This window comes from Phalangium opilio, unplaced genomic scaffold, assembly GCF_054372755.1.
Source record: "Phalangium opilio isolate 3A_F unplaced genomic scaffold, DU_Popi_V2 ptg000038l_1, whole genome shotgun sequence".
NCBI classification, from domain to species: domain Eukaryota; kingdom Metazoa; phylum Arthropoda; class Arachnida; order Opiliones; family Phalangiidae; genus Phalangium; species Phalangium opilio.
Window position 1 is genome coordinate 4957190 of NW_028324161.1, and position 26090 is coordinate 4983279.

At 38.0% G+C, this 26090-nt stretch overlaps 2 protein-coding genes and 1 long non-coding RNA gene across 4 annotated transcripts in view; 2 read left to right on the top strand and 1 right to left on the bottom strand.

The window, feature by feature from the left end:
• The window catches only part of LOC149682750 (uncharacterized), a 289717-nt gene that overhangs the window by 183197 nt on the left and 80430 nt on the right, over positions 1–26090 (bottom strand). The window lies entirely within an intron of this gene.
• Positions 9425–11566, top strand: LOC149682766 (uncharacterized). Its single transcript, XM_089834175.1, has 5 exons — positions 9425–9452; positions 10613–10701; positions 10772–10894; positions 10968–11458; positions 11548–11566. The coding sequence occupies exons 1-5, from the start codon at positions 9425–9427 to the stop codon at positions 11564–11566; spliced, it is 750 nt and encodes a 249-aa protein (XP_089690301.1).
• Positions 11460–14034, top strand: LOC149682767 (uncharacterized). 2 transcript variants are annotated; one of them, XM_089834339.1, is made up of 7 exons: positions 11460–11772; positions 11835–11882; positions 11959–12671; positions 12733–12957; positions 13025–13256; positions 13325–13383; positions 13623–14034. In XM_089834339.1, the coding sequence occupies exons 1-7, from the start codon at positions 11598–11600 to the stop codon at positions 13929–13931; spliced, it is 1761 nt and encodes a 586-aa protein (XP_089690465.1). In that variant the 5' UTR covers positions 11460–11597; the 3' UTR covers positions 13932–14034. The 2 variants fall into 2 exon arrangements, with proteins under 2 accessions (XP_089690465.1, XP_089690466.1); XM_089834340.1 differs by having other exon boundaries at positions 12733–12933.

A 26090-nucleotide genomic window follows, 5' to 3' on the forward strand; every position in this document is an offset into this window, starting at 1 on the left:
GAAATGGTAAAAACTTTCACTTCTGTCCTAGTGATTGGATATTTTGCCGTGGCTTTAGTCCAAGCCGATTCTAAAGCTAGCATTACTCGAGGGGCTACTCGCACTTTACGAATATATAAACCTACTTCGAGTATTTCGTGTTTGTACCATACGCCACCGGGGGGAGGAGCTCCGAGCAAAACAAAGCCTGGTTTATTTCGGGTCATCCTGACTCTAAGACTGACGCCATTGGGTATGAATTTTGAAACGTTAAACATATCAGCGTGTAGGGCTCCGTACATTTCAATCTCTTTCGAACCCTTTGCTAGCTCTTTCCTAACAAGATGTCCCTGGTTTTCAGTTGCAGAAGCCATTTTCCCAGCCGTATCTTTATGCCATAAAGAAGAAGTTAAATGAGATTTTTTCGCGTCTCCTCCATAGTTTAGCAATGTTTCTAGATAGGCTTTGAAGGCGTAGTTTCCGGTTGAAGATGAAATAGGCGTATCATTGGCGGTTACTTCCACCGTATCCCAGAGCGAATGTAAAAAATTGTTGACGGGCGCTACGTTATCTGTGTCATCGATATCGGTACCGTCCGTATGTACTATTTTAGCTCGAACATAAAGCATAGTTAGAGAGGCGTCACCATTTCCAGGAACGTAAAATTCAATCTGAGAGTCTCCATCCAAAACCGAAATAGGTCGATAGCAAACATATTTGGCCGATTCTACCGATGTTTGAATCGGGACAGATTCGAAAAAGTCCAGCTCAGTTATTGTCGCTTGAAACATGTTTAGGAGAATATATCGTGTCGTCTTGACCTGTAGGGTATACGACGGCGAACTGGCTTTATTTTCCTGGTAGCCGCTCGTTTTATACCTTTTTTACTTTGAGCCCGTTTTCGTTTCAAGGGTTTTTTACGTCTGCGACGTTTCCCCCCTCCCCCATGCTGTGTTCTAATATCATCTAAAGTTTCCGTTACTCTTTTCTTAGCAGCCTCTTTTATATCCTTGCCCGATACTACGTCACTGAAAATTTTGGTCCCTGTACTAACGGCTTTTCTGCCGAGGAATTTGGCACCGCTTGTAAGCAAAGGCCTAACAAACCTTACCAATCCGCTAAAAAAACTCCCAAATCCGTGCCCTTTCAAATTAGGGTTATTTCCAATATAATACCCTCCGGTTCCCGCTTGATTATTGTAATATTGCTTGTAGCAACATTGTCTCCGTTCTAAGACGTCGGGCTTTGGCATCGCAAGTGTAGTTTAACCGTTAAGCTCCCGTATTCAAATGGCGCCGGTTCCCCCAAACTATTCCTTATATTAACTTCGATGATATCAAAGTAATTTTTACCAACGGGTACGTAATGAGGATTGGTAAAGGTTTGAAATATTTGAGACCCGTATGGTTTCTTGGCATCAACCGAAACGATCCGTAGTAAAGGAACCGAATGATCGCCTACAATCTGATCGCTAGCGATATTTAAATAGATAAATAACTTGTCCGGAACGTGGTAATTCAAATTAGAGGGCCTTTGGCTACGACCGATACATTCGCTAGCTTCATCGTATCCCAGTATTTCGGCGATGGGTTTTTCGAATTTTAAATAAGGTTTCAATAATTTTTCAGATTGGTTTATAGTAATGTGCCCGGTTACGTTATCGTAAATCAGCCGCAGTGTTGGGCCATTTTTGTCAAACGAATTATTTATGACGTTTATTAAATGTTCTATAGACTTGTAAAAGCCCGGGGGAACGTCGGGCGCAACTATGGTCTCCCGCCTAGCGTCTTTACTTTTTCTCTCTCTTTTCTTGCCTTCGGCTACCTCCCCTACTGTATATTTGCTCCCGTATCTGGAAACGTTATGAAAACTAACATCACGTTCTTCCTTAGGCCTTGGCACGTTGTAAAAAGTAGACGTATACATTATATCTACTAGAGACACTTCCCATTTTCCATTTAAATGAATAGGGTTAGGTAGCATGGTACAGTAATGCGCCCTGGTATTATCGGGAAATAACGAGCCGTTGACGTTACTTGGTAGGGTTAGGTAAAACGATTGATTCGACATCTTCTCCACGAACCCAAGAGGTTTGGGTTTTCGGGTAACCTTCCCAAGATACTAATAACTCCAATTTTCCACGCCTTTTTCGCCGCTTTATAATTTTTTCAATGTTGAACCTTTCAGGTTTAACCGTTTTCTGAACCTCTTCGCGATAGAACACGCCACTTATAGGGTTTCCTTCCAGATCCTTTAACTTGTAAATCACTGGATCACGGGCAGTTCCGATAAAATCAACTTGGAAAACTTCGGTGGAGTAATTGGCTTCGTAACCCTTTTCAAAAACCATTTTTACTTTGCTAACCCTAACGTAATCACCCACTTTTATTCGGGGGGGAAGGGCGTTTTTTCTGTCCTTTGTTTTCAGTCCCGTAAATATTTCTATACACTTCTAATATATTGGTTGGCTTAACGTTATTCGGCGTCATCTTAATAGTACTATGCCAAGCGCCGTTATACGCCGACACTATATCTCGCAGGTGGTCGATATACCTTCTAGTATGGAGATGGGTAAACAGTTTAAACATACGAGACTTTAGCGTTCTATTCACTCTTTCTACAATGGGGGCGTGGTGGACGTCATTCTCGGTTGTAAAGAATTTAACCCCCTTTTCTTTGAGAAATTTTCTGACCGAGGAATTCAAAAATTCCTTCCCTTTATCCGTTTCTATTCTAATCGGTATTTGGTCTTTGAATATAAGAGCTAAGGCTCTAACAACTTCTTTTCCCGTCTTACGTTGTAAAGGCACGACCCATAGTTTTCTACTAAAACAATCTATACACGTCAATAGAAACGTGTAGATATCATTATCTTTGGCCAAGGATCGCATGTCAACCAAGTCTATTTGGTACAAATCACCGATATTGTGAACTATAATTTGGCGTCTCTTAAACTTTTTACGAGCCGTTTTATGTAAAGTATACGGGGTGGAACTTTCCAAAAACGAAATTACTTCCGCTTTCGATATACCATCATCTTTAACAGCTCGATGTAAAGCGTCTATTCCTGAAAACGAAGCGGGGTTAGAAGGATCATAGTATATGGTTTTTAATTTTTCGGTGTTGTTGGGTTGAAGCTCAGCCATTTTGGTATTATAGAAGAAGAAGATTTCCTTTTCGTAACGTAACGAGCCCCGCTTGAATTTTCTTTATTGTAATTTCTTAGCCGTCTCTTTAAGGGCGTTCTTTTTGGCGGGGAAGTGAGATGAAGGAGAGGAGGAGGGGGAAGGATGGGGACTGGTTCGGGAGAGACGGCGTTTTTTGGTCCTTCAATTTCTTTTACAATGCTATGAAAATCGCTCCAGCCTTCGGGTATTTCTTTAAGGGGGGTAATGTAATGGTATACTAACTGCGCTATATCAGAATTTTTGATCTCTCGTCCGTTTACAAATAGTCTTCCTTCTTTCGACCACCTTAAGGTTTCGCCAAGCGATTGCAACTGAGTAAAAACCTTCTTTGCTCTCCCCTTATATTTGAGGGGGAACATGTCAATCCATTTTTCGGTCGGATCCGGCACGATTTCTCGAGAAACGTTATTGTACCTTTGGACTAGCTGCTGGTACATAATCCATTTGGAGCGATCGTCTAACGATTTGTTGTTTAAAACCGTTTGCATCTCCCTATTCAATTCTTGCATAACATCTGTCTTTAGAGTATCAGCGGGTTGAATAGTGGGTTGAGACGGTATTTGCCGTTCATTCAAGGGTACCAAGGTCATTTTATGGTACATTACGAACTAAAAGCTCCGATAACCGAGGAAAGAAGCGGTACGAGTAAAGAAAAAAGACCTTCTCCCTTTTGGTTCGATAAAATAGCCCTTTTCTTTTTCCAAGCTATTCTTTTACTAGCTATTTTGCGTAGGTTATTCTTATACCTGTATAGCCTACTTCTTTGACCCAAATTCAATTTCACGTTTCCGTGTAGCGTATTTAAAACTAATTCTGATATAGCGTCTATTAAACCTTTATCCGCGGATCTTATAAAGGCGTGTCTAGGTCCTTTTTTAAGTTTACTCAAGAGGGCGAGAACGTCTCGCTGTGATGTAATCGCACGGCGTTTCATAATTCAAATGAATGCTCGTGTATGATACGAGTCTTATTTATCTCTTTTTGGGCACGTACACTACCATGATCTCATCGGGAAATATGTTTGTTCTAACCCTATAATCTTCGGGACAGTTTTGCTTAAAATCTAATAGCAAATACGAATGAGGTTGTTCAGTAGCGTCCATGTAACTCTCCATTAAAAATTTCGGGTTACGAGGGTACATTTGTCTAGCTAGATAATTTATTTGCAATTTATCTCTAACCTGCTTGAACAGTATCAAATAATTTGTGTTTAAACTTATGTCCCTAGCATCGCTGGATTTATGATAAAGATTTTGAGTTAAATATAGCACGCTTAAATTACGATGATGACTAAACTTGGTAAAAATTGAACCGATCAAACCTGATTTGTTCTGATCCATTAAATCGTCTATTACTAGAAGACAATTTCGAGAGCCATCGTACTCGTTCATATCCGGCAAACCTTCCTTAAAGACAACCAAACCTTTCAAGCTGTCATAAAATGGTTGATATTCTGAATAATAGAAAATAATTTCAGCGATATTGGGTTCAAACATTTCCCGATGATTTTTAATGATTCTTTCGCAAAGAAACGTCTTTCCAGCCCCACTCGGTCCATTTACCGTTATGGTACACGGATGATAAAAGGGAATCACTGTTCTCCGAGCTCTCGAGCTTAAATAAATTAAACTTTAAGTGGCCAAACGTTAATATAGGGGTCGCGCGCGTCTTCTTCTTCTTCTTCGTGTCGCGGAAATGATCGCGTCGTGCATAGTAAGGAAACGCGTCGCGTGTCGCGTATGACAGGGAAACGCGTATGACAGGAAGCGCGGGAAAAAAAGGAACAAAATCAGTTTAAAATTTTTTTTATTTTAAATATACAATATACACTTTTAAATAAATAAATTAATAAATTAGTCAATAAATTAATAAATTAGTTTTAAATTAGTTTTAAATTAATAAATAAATAAATTAGTTTTAAATTAGTTTTAAATTAATAAATAAATAAATTAGTTTTAAATTAGTTTTAAATTAATAAATAAGTTAGTTAATAAATTAAGTTGGGTTCTGGTAGCCATAGGGGACTGTTTTGAAATTGTCTAGTATACGGATTTTATCGACCGTGGCTCTATAAACTTTGTGAGTGTCTATAGAGACAAGCGTGTGATTGGAAAGTCTAGTAATGTGTCTCGGAATTGGAACAGTTATGGGCAAAAGGGGTTTGTCTAAATCAACGCCTAGTAATCCTTTCAAAGTTTCGTGATTGACTAGTTTCTCGTTAGAGACATTAAGACGAAACCCTTTGACTTTGGTTGTATTGAACCTTTTGCCAGAGTCTGGATCTGTTACCCAATATCTATAGTTTTTGCATCCTCCACTGACAAAGGTATCAATGTAGGCGTTTTTACCATAACCTTCCAATTCGTTGGTCATTTCACCCAGAAAGTTACCAGTTTCTATTAGCGGTATTCCCAGGGGGGACATGTACACAAGAGAATCTGTATCGTAATAATAGCATTTATCCCCGACAATTTCCAGATATTCTAATAAACAAAGTCGGGCCATAGCCGTTGTATAGCAGGCTATAGAGACGTTGGTATGCTTCAAAACAACGTCGGCCTCAGTCGTAGGAACCCATTTGACTAGCAGCGTTTCTTCATTTATGGTTAAAACGCTTTTTACTTCAACATCCGGGTTACTTAAGAGTTCGTAAAGTCTGCGGGGTTCTTTGATAATTTCCGTTTTGGTTGGTTTGACTCTTTCCCCGAATTTACCCCAAAGACTATTCAAGGCAAGTTTTGCTACGCTACGCAACCCTTCGTTTCTTTTAATCTTGACTGGGTCTAAAAGTACCCCCTCTCTAATTTTAAAATTTTTAATATAATTGTCACGTTCCTCGGGGGTAACGCAATTCGAGGGGTAACCACTAGCCGTCTGCTTATGAAGAAGGAACGAATCAACGTATTTTTGAAACAAGCCGGCCTCGCCAGTTTCAGGGTTATATTGTCGCACCTTGTATTTCCAGGCCTCTATCTTTTTTAGGATAACATAACCCCGATTTACAGCGGCACGAAGTTCATCAATCACCCAAGTGCCGATTAGTTTTCGCTCTTCGTCGGTATGGCGACAGTCTCCTTGGAAACGTTTCAAGGCACACTCCCGGCAAAGAGTGAAAACTAATTTATTGTTTAACCTTGTTGGCAAAACGGGGTGAAAGAGGCTAATTGGCGGTAAAACTTCGCATTTCAGAAATCCATCGAATGTGAAAATGTCGGGAATATTATCCAGTAAAATTTCTGGGTGCCCGACTGGCAGCTTCTTTCTCTTGTTGACGAAAGGATAGAGACTAGTTACGTCAACGTAATGCATTTTCTCGCTGCCGGATACTTTATGGTATAGTTTAAGTACCGACGTTCTTCCACCAAAAAAGGCATCGCGAGGATTTAAAGGTTCGCGTACTTTTTCTTTAATGTTTTCTGCTTCCAGAAAAACACCAATAGCCGGATTTATCGGTTTTATCTTTAGTCCATTCACATTCCCACTTCGTTATTACTTTAAAGCCCGCTTTCTCGATTCGTTCCTTCTTTTTTAAAGTTCTGACGTACAAGGTGTTCAAGGTTTGACCAGGATCACCTTGCAAAGATTGGTTACGGTTGACTTTGTAGCATTTGGGGCAACCATGGAAATAACACCCGTTAAACTCTAGAACATCTTTATCACAAAGACCGTCCACTTTCATTTTCAAAACTTTGGCTTCCGAGCCGTTAAACGCAGACTGTATATTTACGTCGTTTTCGTGAGCATACCAGGATAACCATTCTATAGCCACAAGTGACTGATTATCAATCATTCTATAGAGGTTATGAGGAATAATGCCTATAGAATCTTTATCCATAAAGTGTCTCCTGTATACCCAGCTACACAAACCGGCTATAGTACACGCGACCTGGAAAGGTTCCACCTGGGCAATGTCCAAGAAAATTTTTCTAAAAGCTAGACAACCTAACTTTAATATCACAACATCCTTCATGCAATAAAACTTTAATTCCTCCAGAAAATTAAAGCCTTTTTTCTCCTCAATTTGTTTATCGTACCACTCCATAAACTCTTTGAGATTTTTGGAGGTTAAATTTTCCGACCCGTAAGCTTCTGGAGGAGGCATTTGGTTTTCTAAGACATAATTTGTTGCTAATTGATTATTAAGGTCGAAGACGTGATCTTTAACCACGTTAAATAAAAAATGAGGGAAATAACCCTTTGTCGCATCTTCTAAGCCGAAAGTGGCGGCGAATTTAGAGAGTGGTACGGAGATAAAATTGAAAGAGTCAAGGAAATTTAAATTAAAGACAGTTAAATTTATAATTTTAGTGCCGTTAATTATACAGTTAGGTTTAAATTCTTCGCCTAGAGCCATAATCTCTCGCAATAGAAACTGATTATCGTATCCGCTAGCATTATGTGCCAATAAAGTTACTTTCTTGACAGAGGCTAATGTTCTTAGAAAGGCTAAAAAATTTGAAACAGGGTTTGCCCCTTCAAAAACTCTCTGTCTCGGACCTAGTGACCCACATTTCCCGCAGACGAAACCAGCCTCGGGCACGTCGATACAACTTTCGCAGACCATCTCTGATACGCAAAGGAGAGGCTGGTGGACTAACGCCCCTTTTTTTTCCTCAGATTCTAATATCTGAATCGCTTCAAAATCATAAAAAATATAAAGCAAATCAGGGACAACTTTCTGTTTCTTAGCTTGGCGGACTTTAGGAGGTTCTTCTTTAATTACCTGAACGTAACAATAGTGTGGACTGGGAGTGTATCTACTGCACACAGAACAATAGGTCTCACAGCACGTATGGGGCTGATTTTTACGCTTAAATAAATTTATTTGCGTGAAACATTGTTTGCAATGAAATAGTTGCGCGCAAATACTCTTCCCGTCTACACCATCTTGTTTATGATAATTAAAACATTCATCTCCTTTGAAAACCTTGAGACATTTTTCACACGCTCGGTCAGCACCCGTACAAGTTTGATCTCGTAAACAATTGTAACAATAAAGATTGCAACTATGATCTCTCTTGTTTCTAAATCCTACCAAACAATTTTCACAGTAATGGTCCATCCCGAACAAAGGTCTTAAAGACGTGACGACGTTGTAATGTCTATTTTGATTAATTAATATCAAACGAGGTCTATTGTCGTCATTGTCGATTTCCCCCAAAATCAACTCGGGCAAATTATTTTTAAAAATATATATTAATATATTATATTGCGCTAATTCGGCTTTAAATTTTTGTATAGATTCTACTTTACCACAGTCTTTCGGGTTAACTTTAGCTTTGCGGCAAAGCTCTATAGGGGCATCTCGTTGAGAGGCCGTATCGCCTCTATCCGCTCGTGTGTACGAAATCGACTTAAATTTGTTTTTAAGCGCGATATTAGACGGGTTTTTCTTATGTTCCGAATGCGCAATTGCCACGGAAATCGCTCTCGCTAAACACAGATTATCATTGTTCACGATCCTGATAATTCCTCGAGAGTCACGAGAAAAGATATCAAAGGACCGCACTCCTTTGGGAGCAGCACGGCCAAACCCTTCCACCGGGATTCTCACCACGTGAAATTTTAAGACGATGGGTCCCAAAAAGAATCTTTCAAACTCATCATCGTATAAAACTGACTCTATCTCATCTAAAACAGATTTAGAGTCCAATTGGTCAGCTCTACGAAATGAGAGTGATATCTCGCCCCTGTTTGGCAAGCTTAAACTTTCGGCCGTTATCTGAATCATATCAGATGGAGCTAACCTATTAAGAACGGCCTGGACAATATTGGCTAAGCCTTCAACCAAATTATTAGTTATTCTTACGGTGATTTCGAGACCCGTTAGGTTAAATCTAGGGTACATTTGCACTCTTTGATCCGTAATTTCACAGTGAGGTAGAGAATCTATTGGCATCATAACTGCCCCCCTCGCTCCGCCTCCAGATTGGTCAGGGAAATTACTAAGACCCGAAAAATCTATAGAAGCGAAATCGTTTTGAGAGGCGAAACCCAGCTCTGGATTATTGTTTAAAAAGTCGCGAGCTATACGATCATTCTGGGAAGATTCAAATTCCCGCACAATTGATTCTTCCTTTTCGAAAATGTTTAAAGCTTTAATCATGTTTTCATCTTGCTCATCAACGAGTAGATTTTCAGCTTGCATTTCGTCTATATCGCGTTGACCTATGTCAAACGCCCTTTTTTCGAAACGAGCCATATATTGCTCACTACACGTTAAAGGCAGATTATTAAAGAATGTTTCCAACTCTTTAATGTCGCGGCATTGTTCAGGCTCACGCGGTACGCTTAACATATATTTAAATATGTCTGTAAATGTTTCAAGAATAGCGTATCCTCTATTAGACAAAAAAGTCGGTAATATTTCCCCGAAGCACAACCATCTTCTGTTCTTCGTCAATTTCACCTTGACACCAGCTTCTATGCACCACCATCTTCTGTTCTTCGTCAATTCCACATTGACACCAGCTTCTATGCACCACCATCTTCTGTTCTTCGTCAATTCCACATTGACACCAGCTTCTATGCACCACCATCTTCAGGTCTTTGTCCATTCCACATGGACGCCAGTCAGTCCATTCTGGCTTCTTTTCCTTCGTCATCGTTTGGTTTCAAGATATACGCGGCGATCGGCTAGGGTTACGAGAAACGTCTAGCCTCCCAATGGCAGTGCTTCCACCATCGGTTCACGCGAATGCGTTTTTATCTATTACTAGCTGTTACCCGCGGCGTCGCTCGCGTGTAATAAGAACTTCCATCAAAATGATACAAAGAATGGGTATATTTTACTGATGACTAATATTTTTGTAGCAACCTAGGAGCGAATGCACTCGGCGTTGCCCGTCAGCCCGTCGGGACATTTTTTATTACTTTTCACGCGGACATTATTCCATAAAGAAGGGTTTTTTAGTTTTTGGCCGCCATTTAAAAAGATGGCAACAAATCGAACCCAAAAGACCATTCAGTCCGTCTATAGGTTAAAGGAAACCCGTGTACTAAATATCTGCATAAGTTTATAACTTATCTACGATAAGTGTGTCACTTCCCCTGTTTTCTATGGATATTTGTTAATGAGACCTTGTCAGAGAGTGAAAAATCAATTCATGGACTGCCTACTGTTCTGTTAAACCTTTACCTAGTATATATACTTGTTGCCTTTGTGTTATTGGTCATATCAAACCGCGGTAATTTAAATTTGAGCCAATGAAAGGAGACTGGACTATTTTCTTTTGAAGTGGGAGTGTAGTCTGCTGGTTTTTGCATAGTCGAAGGTTGAATCGGTCGTTACGTGTTACCGTGCCACATTTAATTATTCTTATTTAGAATTAACATATTTAAATTATGAGCTGTCATAAAAGTACACAGTATAATTATTGTTCATCGATTGAAAAAACGGAAAAAGGGTCCCAAACGGTAAAAGTATCAACCTTTACCGCGTATAGCGATTTTGGAAACGGTGCAAAGGCTTAACGAATCAATAACTTTGGCTCGTCAGACAATAAAGAAAATAACCAAAGATAATGAATGTCAGGTTGGTATTCTTATTAGAAACAAACTAGAAACTATTAGAATATTAATTTTCCCCTATACATTTGAATTAGACTGATTTAACTAGCTATGCCCAGTTCCAAAAGTTCAACACGGATTTAGGTTTGCAGTTTAAGAGCTTGGTAGCTTCGTTTAAGTCACTAATTTGGGTTGAAAAAGGATCAACGACAAAAGAGGTGTGTATATAATTACTTAATGTTTTCAACTCTTATTTTATTTCATAAATCTAAACAGCGACTTTTATTCTAGTGTTATGTTGAAGTATTTAGAAGAGATGGCTATGAGCCTAGATTTAACTGCGAGTCAGCGAAATATGTGCTTTCTGAAGAAGGTTATCTCAGATTCCATGTTATTTTTAAAGGCGTAGTAAGGGAGTTTTTAGTTTCGAAGGCTGGACAACTCGATTCAGAATTGGTATCACAACTTCTCACTGATTTCGTCGACCAACAGTACATTCTTTGTGAAGGTCTTGGAGAAGAATCAGTTCAATCGCTTCCACAATTAGTGAACTTGCCAAAGAAACTCGTGAAACATGTATACCCTAAAGAACATTATCTTTCTTCTGATTGTCCTGCATGGTTCAAGAAACCAATCAATGCAAATGGACCATATCAAAACGTTTGCACTGCGTGTAAAAATCTTAATTCATATTTGAAGGTTTGTCTTAAGCGACGCCTAGAATCTAATAAATCACCGTGCCGTAAAAGAAAGATGGAACCTTCATCGACGTTTTCAGAAAAGTTCTTATCACCTCGTAGTTTATCTTTAAAGAAACGGCGCCAGCTTTTTCGTTTCCAAAATTTAAAACTTAAAAATGAAAAATTGGAAGCAAAACTAAAATCACTTGAAATTCGTTTAAAACCAAAACAACACAATGAGATGAGGCAAATAACTTCGATCATAAATGCTCAATTTTCGGAAGTGCTAGATGCGGCTTTAAATCCAAACACTAAAAACAATGAATGTGGAAGACTGAGAGACATCTGGGACAGCGACTATGCCACATATTTAGAAAATGAAAAAGAAGATTACATAGCTGATCAGAATAAAAATGGTAAATTGTCAAATTAACTTGTTTTGATTATGAAGCAACATTTTAATTTTAACTCCAATCAGCTAATGGTAAGAAAGGCAATCGTTGGAGCATCGTCACATATCGCATTGGTAAGTATTTATGATTCGATATTTCTTTAGACTTTTAGCAGACGTTGAATAATCTAAAGAACCACAACATTTGTAGCTTTAGCCGTTGCGTGCCGCAGCAAAGCAGCCTACGAAGCGCTCCGAAGTTTCAAAATTCTGAACCTGCCCTCTTGGCGATCAATTCAAAGAAAAACTAGCAAAAATTTGGATGAGCCAGGAATAAATATGGATTACCTAAAAGAGCAGAAAAACATTTATGAAAAGTTCGTAAACGAACAGGTCTCACTTGGGTTGTTAAAACCGCAGTGCGATGGGATATTAGTCTTTGACGAAGTTCGCGTTGCTGATAAAGTCGTGTGGAATAGTAAAAATCACAAGCTCATTGGTTTAGCTATGCCTAGGGAAGATTATGCCTATCTGGATGACCTTTTCAGTGAAGTATCAAATGAAAAGGATATTTCAAAAGCAAATTTTATGCTTCAATTTTTATGGAGAGATCTAACCTCTAATTATGACATCATTGGCCCTTACTTTTCAACAGTCAACAGTTCAGATACCCAATTCACTTTTAAATGTTTGTTCGAAGTGATGAAGTCATTCCAATACTGTGGCTTCAATATAGCTGGAATAGTTTGCGATGGAGCCAGTGCCAATCTTTCTTTAATAAAGATGACTGTTGGTTTGGAGGGTCAATTCAGTTACTTTGACTCTAAAGCAACAAACGATATTGAAGTGGCCTTCAATCCGTGTTTTCAAAATCCGTATAAACTAAACCGAAATATTTATTGGATAATTTGTCCATCGCATGAAGTAATAGAGACTTTATATGAAATATAGTTATGGCAAATTATTTTAACTGAGGTATTTTTAGTTGAAGAGCCTAATTAACGCACTGTATTCATCGGACCCTGATAGAAGTAAACAATTCAAAAATGATGGAGTCCAATTTGGGTGGAAGCAGATCAAGGATCTTAAGGAGAGGGATGACCAACGTAGGGCCAGAAATATTCCGCGTTTAGTTCCCAATCTACATCAAAGTTACGTTGAAAGGGATCCTTGGACGAAACTCAATGTAAGGCCGGCGAAGATCTTACAAGTATATCCGAAAAATATTATTAAACCAAAAACTAGATATTTATGTCTTGAAACAAATATTTTAAAAGCAAAATGACGTTCTTGCTGCGCTGTATGAGTATGGGAATCCAAAGCAGACAGAACCACCACTAGATCAAGGTGAAGTACAGGCAGTGTTTGCCTATTTGAAAGCCTGCAACAATATCTTCGAGACTGGCATGCTCTCTCATACAAAAATAGAGGAGTCAACTGGAGGGCAAGTTATGGCAAACTGTCGTAATGGTTTGAATTATTTTACAACATGGCTCAAAAGCCTCATTAGTAAGTTATCGTCGTTGTTATAGAAAGCAATTATTGGAATGTTAATCATGTTTACAATTTGTAACTAGATGAAGACCAAGAATTCAAACCATGGGATATTAAACAGAAGAAATTCATCTCATGGCAGGTATAAATTCATCTTTATAGTTTATCCCGAAGAAGTGCGCGGCAGATTAGCTAAATATATTATTTCAGACATCAGTTTAGAACTTTTCAGGATAAATTATAAACCTTTGTATCAGATTAATTATTAATGAAGTTGAAATCTCATAATTTAGCTGTATCTAAATCCCGCACAATCTAATTCCCACTCCTTTAAAACATGGAATTACGCAGATCATAAATTATATTTTTTGACTGATTCAGACCTGGGCTTTGTTGCGAATTATGGTCTACGGAGTCGAGGGATTAGTGAAAGAATTTTTCGATAACTATCCTGGAGGCTATTATCTATGCCCAGTAAGAATCAATGGCAGCGCTGTGGAAACACTTTTCTCGCAATTCAAGCAAAATGCAGGTGGAAAACTATCTAGCGTCAATTATAATACGGCAAGAAAAGCCCTCCTCACAAAAATTGATGTCAAAGGACACCACAGTGGGCATGGATACAGAGATGTACCCTTGTATGTGAAAGATGCTTTCGCTGAAAAATTTAAGTCTTCGTCAAAAAAGTAGATAATTCTGTTATAAACTCATTTTTATTTTTGATACTTTGGTAGACAGTAACGTTTCCTACTAAAATCTAAAATAAGGAAAATAATAAAAAAGTTAATGATCACATGGCTATTTCGTTTTCGAACTTATCACATGGTTATTGCATATAATAGTTTAAATAACGACTAGGAAGCTTCTTTTGTCTCTTGGCTCGACTAGATTCATCCACTTTGTATGGAACTTTTAAGGATTTCTGGGTTGAACAATCTGGAGGAGTGTCTTTCGTGGTTGAACTTGAAACTTGACTATTCTTGTTAGAAAATGTAGGAACTTTGGCTAACCTATCATAGTTGAACTGAACATTTTCGTTCAAACTGGAATTATCACAAACTTGGCCATTCAGGCACGAATTATCACAAACTTGGGCACAAACGTTTAAAGGATCAGAATCTTTGCTATTTTGCCTTGAACTATTACAATCTTTAGAGTTTTTATTAGAAGTTTCTGGTGAATAGTTGCTCTTGTTGATGAGGTTTGCTACTTTGCTACGACTTTTAGGAACCTTAATGTTCATTTTTGAATTTTTTTGTACTCTGGCCTTCTTATTTGGGCTTGTCTTCGTTCCCATTTTCAATCGCTTAGGGGCACAAAATCGTGATTTTATGGGTGTTTCATCCATAGAAGTGTGCGTTCTGGAACTGCTTGGGTTTTCAGCGTTAGAAATGGGTTTTCTATTTTCCGTTTTGGCTTTCCCTTTCTAGGGATGCACCGATATGGGTACAGACTGTTAAAAAAGTCTTTGCGCGTTGCGTTTTTCGCACATATTTTACAATATTTCAAAAACTATTCAAGCTAGTGCTCTGGAATAAAGTGCGTTATAAAAGTTTTGCATTTCTCTTTCATATTTTACCCGTTCCAAAGTTGTCCTTTGCATAATTATACCGGAAACCGGAAATGTCAAAATTATCAACTTTGAAAATATTGGATTCTCGAGGATATAAATGCGATTTTCGGAATCCTTGGGGTCGATTCATATTTGAAAAGTGTTCACCAAATTCAATTCGGATGAATAGGTCACGAGTAATCAGCCTTTATTCAAAATCTGGCAAACTTGGTTAGATTGGCGATAATTCATAATCGAGTATCGAATCTTTGTCGTAATAATGCTTGTTAGATGTTATGACACTTTATGCATATATATATGATTGGTCTTTTGGCGCAATACTTTGAAACAAATCAGACGTTCATTAAAGGGATGGTGAAGTGGAAAATAAAGTAATTTTGTATTAATTCTTCTATAAGACCAATCTGCATCGTGAAACATCCAGGAAATAACACCGAACGATTTTTAAACGACAATTAGTTTGAAATTTCATGGATAATTTTAAATAGGGATCTCCGACCAATCGCGTAGCGCCCCGCCTTTTTATCAACAATTTTCTCTTGGCACGCTCCGTGTTGAATAAATTTATCGCGAGACTTGAAAAAATTTGCACGATGTGACAATTGTGGCGCGAGACATGGAATGTGCCACGAAAATTTTGTTAACGAAAAGGCACGGCGTTACGGGATTGGTCGGAGTTCCTTTTTTGAAATTATTCTTAAAATCTTAACCTAATTTGAATATTAAAATCAATGGGAGGTAGAATATGGAGAAGCGGTTTGAAAATTTTGTTATTTGGGCCATGATATCATAATATTTAGAACTCATATTAATTACGTCTAGGTCTTCAGCCCGATTCATCGCATCTTAGAGAAAATCTCATTCGTGATGGCGTATGCGCTTCACGAGACCCCTTCAAATAGACATATTCGACTATTCCAAATAAGAAACAACTTCAGAGGAGAGGGCTTCTATGCTAGGAATGTTCGCTACGCGATTGAGCTTCGCTAAACGGAGCCTGAGGTTGGCTATAGCCTCCCGCGTTTAGCGCAAATGTGAGGCCAGGGATAGATTTAATTTTAGAAGTGGGAATAGAGAATAGAGTAATCTAGGAACGCGTCAAATTCCCGGACACCCTTCCACGGAAAGGAGGGGTATGAAAGAAGAGGCGTGTCAAAGCGACAAAGGTAAAAAGGAATAACGTATTTTTTGCCGATCCCGTCAGTAACGTCATAAAAACCTAGTTTAAGTGAGCTAATCTGAAATTTAAAACTTTTTATTACGGGTTGGAGGGAGGGGCTCTATACTGGGCTATGAGTCGGACTGAATTAAACGCTAACCGTTCTCGAATCCTGCTTCTAAAATTAAATCTATCTCTATTGAGGCTTAATAATAAAGCCGACCACAACCAAAGCATGGGCAAAGGCGAATTTCACAACTGACGTTCAAAGCTACCGATAGAAAAACCTAAAAATTAAATGAAAAAAAAATTAATGCCGGTAAGAATGATCGCAACTGAAAATAACAGCTAACAGCTTAAAACGAACCCGAACGGTAAACACTTGAAGTTGGCCTCTCTGCGCTGCTGGTCTGCTACTCCTTTCGTTTATTTCTATGGCAAAAAAATACTAATTGGGATATTAGGCCATTTGTGTTTTAACTTTTTAAGACTTTTATTGTGTAGGAAAGAAAAAACGACCCTGTTTAAAGAAACTTTGGATACATTTTAATATTTAGTTAAAAGTTGAAATTTTTTTATAAAATTTGGAAGAAAATATTTATATAACAAGACTTCCTTTGAGTTTCAAATTGAAGAATGTTCCTGTGCTTTATTGAACTATTTTTTACAAAAAAGACAGTCACTTTCAGTTTCAATTGTTGCTTTTATTGGACATCCCCTAGTCGTTAAAGGAAGGATGAAGAGGAAAAATAAAGTGATTTTTTGATCGATTTTTCTTATTATGAGACCATTATATGCACAGTGAAACATCCAGGAAATACAGTCTCCGAATGATTTTAAAATTCAAATTAGGTTCAGATTTTAAAGATAATTTGAAGTAAGCACCACTGACTAATAGCTTAACGCCCTGCCTTCCTGTTAACAAAATTTCCGCGCCGCGATAGTCACATCGCGAGCAACTTTTATTAAATCTCGCGATAAATTTCATTCGGCATGGAGCGTGCCACGAGAATTTTGTCAATAGGAAGGCAGGGCGTTACGCGATGAGTCGGAGGTCATTATTTCAAATTTTCCGTAAAATCTGAACCTTATTGGAGTTTCAAAACCATTCGGAGATATTTTCTGGATGTTTCACTATGCAGAATGGTGTTATAATTAGTAGAAGAATCGATTAAAAATTATTTTATTTTTCATTTCACCCTCCCATTAAACACATTCTTAATCGTATTCTAAAAGACAGACATAAACTCTAATGAAATTAGGAGGTAAAGCATTGTAATATTAAAAATAGAGATGCGCCCTGTTCGCTGGTATTTTTTTCTCCGTATGAGTAACCAGCCCACGTCGTGACCGGTATTAATATTAATAACCTGATAGTTATTCTTGACTAACTTAAAACATTGTTTTAGTGTATGGTTTCAGGCTCAGCAGGACAATTGTCCAACCCATACGTCCCGACTCGTTGCAAGATTTTTGGAGAACGAAGGAATTAACGCTTTGGATTGGCCCGACTTGAACCCGATTTAGCGTTTATGTCTGTCATTTAATAAAAGATTAAAAATGTGTTTAAGGGCTACGCGAGGTTAAGTAAAATATTAAGCTACAATTGAAACTGAAAGTGACAGTCTTGTTTGTAATAGATAGTTCAAGAACGCAGACGGTATTTCCTGGATGTTTCACTATGCAAAATGGTCTTATAATTAGAAGAAGAATCGATAAAAAAATCACTTTATTGTCCTCTTCATCCTCCCTTCAAGGGCTAGGGGATGTCCAATAAAATATCAAGCAACAATTCAAGCTGAAAGTGACTGTCTTGTTTGTATAAAATAGTTCAATAAAGCACACGAGCATTCTTCAATTTGAAACTCGAAGGAAGTCTTGTTATTTTAAAATGTTCGTCCAAATTTTATAAATATTTTTCAACTTTTAACTAGTTATCAATAATGATATTAATAGTAATCCAAAATTTCTTTAAAAAGGCTAGTTATCTTTCCTACACAATAAAAGTCTTAAAACACAAAATAGCCTAATATCCCAATACCTCCCAAAGTTAGTATTTTTGCCATAGAAAATAAACGAAAGGAGTAGCAGACCAGCAGCTCAGAGAGGCCAACTTCAAGTGTTTACCGTTCGGGTTCGTTTTAAGCTGTTAGCTGTTATTTTCAGTTGTGATCATTCTTACCGGCATTAATTTTTAGGTTTTTCTATCGGTAGCTTTGAACGTCAGTTGTGAAATTCGCCTTTGGCCATGCTTTGGTTGTGGTCGGCTTTATTATTAAGCCTCAATAGAGATAGATTTAATTTTAGAAGCAGGATTCGAGAACGGTTAGCGTTTAATTCAGTCCGACTCATAGCCCAGTATAGAGCTCCTCCCTCCAACCCGTAATAAAAAGTTTAAAATTTCAGATTACCTCACTTAAACTAGGTTTTTATGACGTTACTGACGGGATCGGCAAAAAATACGTTATTCCTTTTTACCTTTGTCGCTTTGACACGCCTCTTCTTTCATACCCCTCCTTTCCGTGGAAGGGGGTCCGGGAATTTGACGCGTTCCTAGATTACTCTACTCTCTATTCCCACTTCTAAAATTAAATCTATCCCTGGCCTCACATTTGCGCTAAACGCGGGAGGCTATAGCCAACCTCAAGCTCCGTTTAGCGAAGCTCAATCGCGAAGCGAACATTCCTAGCATAGAAGCCCTCTCCTCTGAAGTTGTTTCTTATTTGGAATAGTCGAATATGTCTATTTGAAGGGATCTCGTGAAACGCATACGCCATCACGAATGAGATTTTCTCTAGGCTGCAATGAATCTTGCTGAAGTCTTAGACGTAATTAATATGAGTTCTAAATATTATGATATCATGGCCCAAATTACAAAATTTTCAAACCGCTTCTCCTCTTCAAAAGACGTGAGTTTTCTCTTAAAGGGAGTGGGAAGTGGAAAATAAAGTGATTTTTTTATTGATTCTTCTACCAGTATGCATGATGAAAAATTCAGGAAATACCTCCCATTGATTTTAATATTCAAATTAGGTTAAGATTTTAAGAATAATTTCAAAAAAGAAACTCCGACCAATCCCGTAACGCCGTGCCTTTGCGTTAACAAAATTTTCGTGGCACACTCCATGTCTCGCGCCACAATTATCACATCGTGCAAATTTTTTCAAGTCTCGCGATAAATTTATTCAACACGGAGCGTGCCAAGAGCAAATTGTTGAAAAAAAAGGCGGGGCGCTACGCGATTGGTCGGAGATCCCTATTTAAAATTATCCATGAAATTTCAAACTAATTGTCGTTTAAATATCGTTCGGTGTTATTTCCTGGATGTTTCACGATGCAGATTGGTCTTATAGAAGAATTAATGAAAAATTACTTTATTTTCCACTTCACCATCCCTTTAATGAACGTCTGATTTGTTTCAAAGTATTGCGCCAAAAGACCAATCATATATATATATGCATAAAGTGTCATAACATCTAACAAGCATTATTACGACAAAGATTCGATACTCGATTATGAATTATCGCCAATCTAACCAAGTTTGCCAGATTTTGAATAAAGGCTGATTACTCGTGACCTATTCATCCGAATTGAATTTGGTGAACACTTTTCAAATATGAATCGACCCCAAGGATTCCGAAAATCGCATTTATATCCTCGAGAATCCAATATTTTCAAAGTTGATAATTTTGACATTTCCGGTTTCCGGTATAAGTATGCAAAGGACAACTTTGGAACGGGTAAAATATGAAAGAGAAATGCAAAACTTTTATAACGCACTTTATTCCAGAGCGCTAGCTTGAATAGTTTTTGAAATATTGTAAAATATGTGCGAAAAACGCAACGCGCAAAGACTTTTTTAACAGTCTGTACAGCCGATATAGCCCAGGACTTTTAGGGTTTGACCTAGAACATTTGAACATAAAGATGAAAATTGGTACATGTGTTGTTTTTGACCCAACAAAAAATATACTAAAAGTCCCCTGCTGTAGAGTGCGAGCTTTCGCCGCCATCTTGGAAAATGGCCGCCGGGAATGCCAGCTACAATGTATTCCACGTTCTTCTTCAAAAATTATAAAAATTGGTACACATTATGATTGAAACCACATGAACATCATGGCCAAAGTTTACAGCTCTGTGTTCGATAGTTTGGTCGCCATATTGGAAATAGGCCGCCGTTAATGCTAGGTACAGTATATTTCACCATATTGTTGGAAAATTATGAAAATTGATAGGTATTACAATCAGAGCTGTGTGAACTACATAGTAAAATATTGAAGCCATTAATCAGATAGTTTGGCCGCCATGTTGGAAAATGGCCGCCATCAATGTCATATAGATACAGTATATGGTTCAAAAATTATGAAAATTGGTAATAATTATGTTAAAGACCGTCTAAACATCATACTTGAATATCGAAGACGTGTAACTGATAGTTTTGGCGCCATCTTCGAAAATGTCTGCTGGAAATGCTAAATATATTTCAAATATATAAATCTTTTTGAAATTCCTTTTTTGAATAGATGATTTTCATTAACGTAATAAACAACAAAAAATGGATATCTCGAACTCGAAATTATCGACGCCATCTTTAAAAATAGCAACATGAAAATCATTGCCCTAAATTCTGATAGAAAGAAAAGTTATTCTAAGCTGTTATTCTCAACATGTTGATTAGAGAATATGATTTAATATGGGGTTTATACATTCTAATGTTGTTTAAGATTAGAATTTAGACAAATCTCTATCATTTCATACATATTCATCGTCATCCTGAAGATTTTTCATAATAATTGCATGTCAGAACCCTTGATTAGGCGCTACACTTAGCTGGGGGCCTTGTCAGCGCCCCTCCCCATCATATTCCAAATTGGACCTGCGGAACCGCTGTCATTGCACACGGGATCGGCCAGCGGGCCCGAAAAACGCCACTTGAGCAGGTGACAGAAGCTGGACACCGTCAACGGCGAGCCCAGTCAGGAGGTGGTCGGTGACAGGGAAGGATTAAGGCAGCAGAAGACTCGAGGGGACGGGGGAGTTCTATCCAAGCACAAAAGTGCCATACGGCCCAAACAAATAGTGTATCCGCGCCCATAGACGATTGCCAATAACGGGGGCGACCCAAGGCAACACTTGGGCGGGCAAAACCTTCACGGAATGGGGCAAGGAACGGTCTGAACCAAGGGCGAACCCAAGGAACTCTCGAACCGTCACACCGAACTCGGGCCCCTCCGCCACGACAAATCCTTTGAGTTAAAAAGGTTAAGAGAACACTTCTTTCATTTACGTGCTGTAACTGGGTGTGGTTATGATAAGGCATGGTTTAAAGTAATGACAGATAATCAACATCTTACAAACTTGTTGCGCTTTTTTAATGACCATATTGCATCTAAGGAAGCCATAGCTGCTGCCGAAGAGAGATTTATTTTTGCTTTTTTTAGAGTGATAATTGACACGTCTGTCACGTCACGCTTCAACTATGTAGATATTACACGTATAATGGAACCGTTGTCACACATACTGTCAAGTCCTCATTTGATCTCGCGAAGCTTCATCCAACAACCGACGCCGCAAAACTACATTTTTTTCGAGCGTATCTTCAAGTCCAACAATAGCTAGGAAACGATTTAATCCCGAACAGTGGGGATTGGTTCGCGATCGCAAAAGTCGAAGAACCATTCACACCATTCTCCTTCCGGCATCAAATGAACTTATAACACTCATAATTTGTACCTGCAGTTTGCAGAACATCTTGTATGAAGAACTGTGAATGTAGACGATCTGGATTAGCTTGCTGGGCAATGTGTGGTCATTGTCAAGGTATTAGCCGTAATAAAAAAATCTTCAGAATGACGAGAAATAAGAACGAAATGTTAAAAATGTGTCTTAAATCTAATCCTTGACGACACTAGAATGTATTTACCCCATATAAAACGATTTTTCCTAACCAAAATCCGAGTAATATGGCTTTCCTTTCCTTTTTTCCAGATTTTATTATAGTAATATTTCTGCGACCATTTTTGAAGATGGGTCGATAATTTAGACTCGAAAATAGTTATTTTTATGGCGTTTAATACGTTCATGAAAATCATCAACTGAATAAAAAAATATCGAAAACATTTATATATAGGTAATATATTTGGCATTTCAAGTAGTCATTTCCGAAGATGGCGCCCAAACTATCAGTAGCACGTCTTCAATTTTCAAGTATGATGTTAAGACGATCTTCATCATAATTACTACCAATTTTCATAATTTTTGAACCATATACTGTATCTAAATGACATTGATGGCGGCTATTTTCCAACATGGCGGCCAAACTATCTGACTAATGGCTTCAATATTTTACTATGAGGTTCACACAGCTCTGATTATAATACCTTTTAATTTTCATAATTTTCTAACAACATGGTGAAATATACTGTACCTAGCATTGACGGCGGCCATTTTCCAATATGGCGACCAAACCATTGAACACAGAGCTGTAAAAGTTTGCCATGGTGTTTATGTGGCTCCGTTCATCGTGTGTACCAATTTTCATAATTTTTGAAGAAGAACGTGGAATACATTGTGGCTGTAATTCCCGGCGGCCATTTTCCAAGATGGCGGCGAAAGCTCGCGCTCTACAGCAGGGGACTTTTAGTATATTTTTTGTTGGGGCAAAAACAACACATGTACCAATTTTCATCTTTATGTTCAAATGTTCTAGGTCAACCCCTTTTTTGGCCTATCTGTCCTGGCCTAATATATCGGCCGGCCGATATATCGGAAATTCGTGGCCGATATATCGGCCGATATTATCGGCCCATAAAAAATTAATATTTCTACATGAATATCGTTTCCAAGAGTAGAATCAACATTATTTAGGACCATTTACGTTTTTACTTTGTTTTATTAGAGACATGTTTCACATCTCTTTCGTTTAATGTGGTACCGCTACATATTTTAGCCTTAACCCCCTTCCTTAAAAAGTGGTGTGGTCTAATTTGGTTTTAAGTAAAAATACAGCTCCGTTCTTTGTTCAACAAAAAGTAGCGTTATAAGCAAAATTTTGGAGCACAAGTGAAAAGTTCAGAGTGTACATTAGTGACACGTACCAAACGCATTAGAGAGCGTCAGTGTCGTCTTCGATTGTTTGTGGGAGGTATGGGAAACTAGGGGAATTATTTACTCATAGTCAATAGTCATGAACAACGGCATAAAACTGACATTCTGGAAAACATTGCATTTTTAAAGGGAAATCTTAAATTTGGGGAATAAATTAGTTGTGATATGTTTCAATTAGTATTCATTGAGTACCTTATGTCTTGTCAAATTTTTCCCTGAAATATCGGTTTACATGAAGCCGATATTGGCCGATACCGATATGAAAAAAATAGGCCGATATATCGGCCGATATACCGATAACCGATATATCGGTGCATCCCTATCCCTTTCCCATTTTCAATGGTTGAACCTTTTTGGAACCTTCCTTCTTTAGAAAGAACATATAGCTCATCTCTCAACCCACTGCAGCCTTTTGAAGATTGTTTCTTCCTTTCCACCTCTGATGCATCTTTAGCAGTTATGAATTCATTAGAAAGTGCGTGTAGAAATTTTCTTTGGAATTCAGCAAGGAAACGTTTCGCGTTATCAGCTGGAATTATTTCTTTAGTGCACGCTAGAAAGCACGATTCCAACTCTTCTTGGTGATTTTTTACCCGGTCAAAAACAACCTAGGTGAAATTAAGTGGTTATTAAAACGTTCCAAAGGTTTATAGCTTATCAACTTCGATATACTTGAGAATCTACTTAAGCTCTTACTTGCAATATTTTATGTCCATGCGATTTAATTCCTTCGGGACATAAGATGTCTCTGCATAATTGATTTAATTTGATGAGGTATGGATTAAGAGACTGCTTGGGAATAAAGTAGCCTCCAGAATCTCTCATTCCTATCCCTGAAAACTCAATTTCTGCTTTTTCATCAGATGTTCGTCTTATTTTCAAAGAACAGTCCCATAAAATTTGAGAGGTTTTACGCTGTTGGTCTGTCAGTTTCATTTTCTTTCCAAATATTGTTCGTTTTTTGTTTAGTTTCCAAATCTCCCCTATGCAGCCCCCGCCTATCGTCATGAGCGATCTTTCATACATCTCGTTTGTCTGAGGAAAGCTATACACTATTTCATGTATTCACATAACTTATAAATTTACACTCATACTATCGTCTTAACTAATGACTCACCAGTTCGTTATTATATGTTAAAGTTTCATTGCTTTCGGCTAATTTTTTTCTGTTCTTGCTCCAGTGAAACAAAATTTCTTCTGAATAGCATGACAATAATAGTAACAAATTGTTTTGTTCATTTTCAGGCCTATTACCGAATCCCAACCTTTCTTTGAAAGTATCAAAGTTCTTTCTAATAACAAATTTCCATTCGAGATGGGCGGCTAAACTCTTTTGTTGAATGTCAACTTTTTTAACTTTTGAATTAACCTTTTGCTTTGGCTTATGTTTCCCTAATGTTTTAACAAAAAGCGTACTTAAATCATCAACGATTGATGAACTGGAATCATTTCCTTTCAATTCTTCATGGATGTTTTTAATATCACTAGAATCAAAGTTTTTTAACACTGCAACTTCAATATCACGTAGAAGTTCTTCCTTATTTAAACAAATATCATCCATTTCGAAACGCGATAACTAAACGCGATTAATATCATTAATTACAACATAAGCTGCAAACTAAACTACTAGCCGCTCAGCCTCATAGTAACTTTGTAGAAGACTCACTAGCAGACGACGACGATATCCTTGACAAATATTAGTCTTGCTTTATTGGCTACTGTAGATATCCCTCCGCCTAAGCCGCGCCTCAATTTGTTTGAGTTTTAGCCGCATGGGGGCACTATTCTTAAAGGACCTGACGTCACGCTGTCGTCTGCTCTATAACAAGCTCTCATTAAGCAATTGACTTGAGTGGCACACTTATCGTAGATAAGTTATAAACTTATGGTTATACTAGGCAGATTACTGTTATAATTAGCAGAAGAATCGATAAAAAAATCACTTAATTTGTTTTTCCACCCTCCCTTTAATTGGTCATTCTTTAACACGTTCAATGATAGAGCATTTAATATTAAGTGTAATCCCTTTTTTACAGTCAAAGGTGGATTGTGCTCACCTTTTGAGCTTGGTGAGACTGGTTCCGTTATTACCTCTCCGTGTGACGTAGTCCAGGAGAGGTTCTGTAACGGCCGTGTCTGTGTGTCTGTCTGTCTGTCTGTCTGTCTGTGTGTCTGTCCGTTGTTACACCCACGTGACCGCGTTCGCAATTTGCGTATCGGAGCAAACGTGTTCGCAATTTCCGGACCGCATTGACAGTTCACAGAAATTTGGAAAATTGTATTTCTCTCCGTTGGCTACTCTATACTTGAGTTCTCACACCACCATGTTTAGTCTTCGTCCATCCCACATGAACTCCAGTCTGGTACTTTTCTGGCTTCCAACACCATCATCTTCTGTTCTTTGTCAATCTCACATTGACACCAGTCTGCACTTACACTGGCTTCTAACACCACCATCCACTGGTCTTCCGTCTATTCCACATAGACACCAATCTGTATCATCCATTATCATCGTTTGGTTTTAGGATATACGCGGCGATCAGCTAGGGTTACGAGAAACGTCTAGCCTCCCTAAGGTGGGATCGCCACCAAAGGTTTTCGCAATTGCGCTTTTTCCTTACTATTATAATGGAAACGAATCGTATATATACCCCAAAATTTGAAGAAAGCGGGCAAGAGGGGTACCCTTCACTTTAAACGTCAATATTAGCAAAGTTTGAGATGATAATAGGTATAACTTTATTTTAAACGATTTAACTATTATTAATGTTAATTATTGAAGATTAAAATAATTAAAAATAATTTTATTTATTTAAATATTAAAGATAAACCTCTCGTGCAAAGAGAGAGATTATCATCGCCTCCTATATCTACCAAGGCCCGTGCATGCGATATATTTCCTTCATTGCCTCCAATATCTATCAAGGCCCGTGCATTGTGATATATTTCATTCGTTGCCTCCTATATCTATCAAGGCCCGTGAATTGTGATATATTTCATTCATTGCTTC